Here is a 3500-nt window from a genome sequence, read left to right as displayed (position 1 = left end):
AAGACCCATGCTAGTCCTGAGATCCTTCATTTTTCCTTAATTGACTGAATCCCACAGTCTGTTTCTTCCTTTAATTTTCTATTTCTTTAAGAATTTTTCTCCCTTTTTGTCCTGACTGAGTATTTTCCCCGTCAGCTGAATTTGCTGACACAGCACTGCCATGTCCTCTGAAACATCATCTTTTTGCTCCGGCTGTGTTGTGTTCTGCACGTGGAGTCTGTGCAAAAGGCTGTGTGTAGTCGTCTCTGTTACTCTTAGCCTATGCATTGAGCTTTCTGTCTTTGTCAGCTGCAATTTTCTATGCCGTTTTGGGGAACGTAACATAACATCGAGAGATTGATTGGAAGTCAAGTGGTGTCCTGAAGGTTTTTCTGTAAACTCTAATTTCAAAAAGGCAAAACCCTTTTACGCAAGAAAGGATGGTGGGAAAATTAAATGGTGCCTTAGGTTTTCATGAAGCCACCATTGAAAGGGATGCTTCATTATTTCCGAAGCGCAAATTTGTGTGTAATAAAAAGAGTGACGTCCCTCCAGCTAATACAAGTATAGTCCACAAGCAGAGGCTGTACGCTGGTGGCCTAAAGGACAGAAACCAGTTTTGTTTACTGGCTGTGCAATCCCATTGGTTCTGCTTGCATCACAAAGAGTAAATGCCAGTTCAAGAGTTGGCCTGTATCTATGGCAGCACTCTAATATACTTTCATTACTCCAACACACAGGGAAATCAGCCAGCTGAAGTCCCTTGTTTTATCGTTTTACACCCACTATCTTTTAATCTTTTGCGTATCCAAAACAGTCGCCCAAAGAAGGGTCCTATTTCATTCAAAACCAAGATTAAAGATGTTGACCTTCCCTCTCCTCCCTCTCACACACCCTCATGACACGCTTTTGAGTCATTATTTACCAATTATTTTGTTTACTGAGTTGTCACGAGGAAAAAGAGCCTGTTTTCCTGAAGAAGACTTACTTCTTCACTTAGCATGTTTTCAAATGCCGGTCTGTGCTGTGATGTGACTCTGAACATAACAATGCGTGGATTGGTGTTTGTTAACTCTCATTGGTTTCCATAGCACTGATACTCAGTTTGCAAGTAAAATTACGGATGGTTTTTCCTAGCTGTCAGCTCTGTAAATTCACCCAAAGATTTATGTGACAGACCAGCTCTTTCCTTCCTGTGAATCATCGCAGGTGGTGAAGATTGGGCAGGCTGAATTAGGTGCTCAGTATGCCATACTGGGTCGTCTGTTCAAAGATTGACTTCATCGGCCCCTCTGCCGTAAAGAAGCGTGAGTTAGTAAAACTGCTTCTGCTAACCAGTTTGACCTGTGTCTCTCTACATAAAATCTCACTTTGCAGTGGATGCTTATATGCACCTGAGTCTTTGTTATCTTTTCAGGAAATTTTGCTTGCTGAAAAATGGGCCAAAATGAACAAGCTTCCTTTCCCAAAAATAGACCCAAATGTATTTGATCGAGAAGGCATGAAGGAGTGCTATGTTTTCAAACCGAAGGATACCTCTTCGGAGAAAGACTGTCCGACTATAATCCATTTTGTTTTGGCCAACATCAACTTCCGGAAGTACAAAGCTCCAGGTGAGCACACAGTTTCTGATGCTGAATCTAGCTGTTCCTTTGATGCTTTATAGTGACACAGTGATTATATACTAGAAATGTTTTGTCTCTGAGATAAATCGTAAGTCTATCTGTAGTAGTTAGGGATTTCAAAAGAGCCATTAAAAAATGGTAAGTTCTCAGACCTAACATGTAGATTGTACTTTTGTATTTGTTCTGTATGCAGGCGTTCCAAGAGAAACACAAGAAGAGAAGGATTTTGCAGACTTTGACATTTTTGATGATCCGAACACACCGTTCTCTACCTTCAACTTCCAGTATCCCAATGAAGCTTTCAAGAGGCTTCATGATCTTATGGAGTTCAACACCCTCAATAACATAGATGTATGTATGCCAGTGTTGAAGGGGTTTAAGGGGTCTGGATTTTTAAAGGGGAAAGTAGATGATGTGAGTAAAGCCCTAAATCTGCCATACAGAAGGTACAGGGGGTTCCTTCTGTGTTTGCCTGGTTGTTACGACGTACAAAGCGCTTCCTGCATTTCGTTGTGCCCCTTGCTCTTCTCAAAGTTGGCTGGATCAAAGCCCATTATAGTTAGTGGATAAAATCTGCTTTATTTTAGTGAGGGCTGGAGTATATACCCGAGGTAAGTTCATATTCTTTTTAATTTGGTTCCTGTGGGTTTTTTGTCATTTTACCATTGAAAGTCCGCAGGGTAACTGCGCAAAGGTGGCTGCACAGGATGTAGACATTATGTTCAGGATTTTATACTCAGTTCTTTATGTGTGCTGATTTTCTAACTGGGAAAAAAGGAAAATGGAAAATTTTTGTAAAGATCTCTGGAAATGTCTTTATCAACTAACTCAGTAATCATTATTTTTAATTGATACTAGCTGTAACACAGGCCCATGATCCCAGCATCCATAGAATGACTTGCCATATTCACAAGCGTAAATGATCATCCCAGATAAAGAAATGTTTTTTTTATTTCAATATAGTGAACAAATCTTGTTACTTCAGTACAAAGGAAGCAAAAGTGAAGATTTAATCTTTCTCAAGATAATAATTATTATCAATGTCCTTTAAGTATGGATTTTCTCAATGTTTGATTTACCTTTCAGAATTGCATTGGGACTCGGTTTAAATGGTGTATATTCTTGTGTGACTTCTTTGACATTGGTGGTATTCTGTCCTATCTTTATATATTAACTACATGAAAATCATTGTTTTATATGATCAAGAAAATAACATTCATAATAATACTCAGCAATCGCTTTGTTCAATGACGGAGCAGTGATAAAAGCAGGAGCAACAGTTGTTAACATCTGAAGGGGTCCTTTCTATCAGATAATAAATCATTAAAATGTTAGTTATTTCCCTGAATGACACACTGTTCACTGTTTTCCAGGTGATCAAGCAAGCTATGATGGAAAGCATTGAATACAGAAAAGAGAATCCATCTCGCTGCTCCGTGTCTCTTAGCAGCGTTGAAGCAAGGAGATTCTTTAATAAGAACAATCTTAACAACAACCACACATAGAGGATGTGTCGTAGGTCCCACTCCTTCAAGAAGCTGGTTCTGTCTTTATAACTGGAGTCAAAAAGACATTGTCAGAGCATCACTGCTCCTGAACAGGGGTGTGCAAAACTCCTGAAAACATTTTCTTGTGAATTTTCAAGTTTCAATATAATTTTGTACTTCTTTTTTTTAAACTAAAAACATTGAAAACATTTCAGTATGCTGATATCCTTATTTTAAGAACTATGGATTTATTTTGTTTTGACTATGGTCATTGGGTTCAGTGTCTTTTTTTTTTTTCTTACAAAACTGTAAATACTGGTTTCTCATAGTGGGGCAATTGTCTGATTTTTAGTTGATGTAAACTGGGCATATCTTGAAATGTAAGATGGAATTAGAAACACAACAGAAT

The 3500-nt window shown here is 38.5% G+C and overlaps 1 protein-coding gene across 1 annotated transcript; it reads left to right on the top strand.

Annotated features, from left to right (window-relative positions):
* Positions 1–1394: 1394 nt before the first annotated feature.
* On the top strand, positions 1395–3222 carry LOC104075752 (cytosolic phospholipase A2-like). Its single transcript, XM_009576362.1, has 3 exons — positions 1395–1592; positions 1798–1955; positions 2978–3222. The coding sequence occupies exons 1-3, from the start codon at positions 1427–1429 to the stop codon at positions 3107–3109; spliced, it is 456 nt and encodes a 151-aa protein (XP_009574657.1). The 5' UTR covers positions 1395–1426; the 3' UTR covers positions 3110–3222.
* The last annotated feature ends 278 nt before the right edge of the window (positions 3223–3500 follow it).

The sequence above is a fragment of the Fulmarus glacialis genome, unplaced genomic scaffold (genome assembly GCF_000690835.1).
Source record: "Fulmarus glacialis isolate BGI_N327 unplaced genomic scaffold, ASM69083v1 scaffold39544, whole genome shotgun sequence".
NCBI lineage: Eukaryota > Metazoa > Chordata > Aves > Procellariiformes > Procellariidae > Fulmarus > Fulmarus glacialis.
This window is presented reverse-complemented; position numbering and strand designations above follow the sequence as displayed.

Excerpts from the sequence above, each read along its gene's own strand:
- LOC104075752 (XM_009576362.1), top strand. The coding sequence starts at position 1,427 with ATGAACAAGCTTCCTTTCCCAAAAATAGACCCAAATGTATTTGATCGA. Across the intron at positions 1,593-1,797 it reads CCGGAAGTACAAAGCTCCAG|GCGTTCCAAGAGAAACACAA; the intron begins GTGAGCACACAG and ends TTCTGTATGCAG. Across the intron at positions 1,956-2,977 it reads ACACCCTCAATAACATAGAT|GTGATCAAGCAAGCTATGAT; the intron begins GTATGTATGCCA and ends ACTGTTTTCCAG.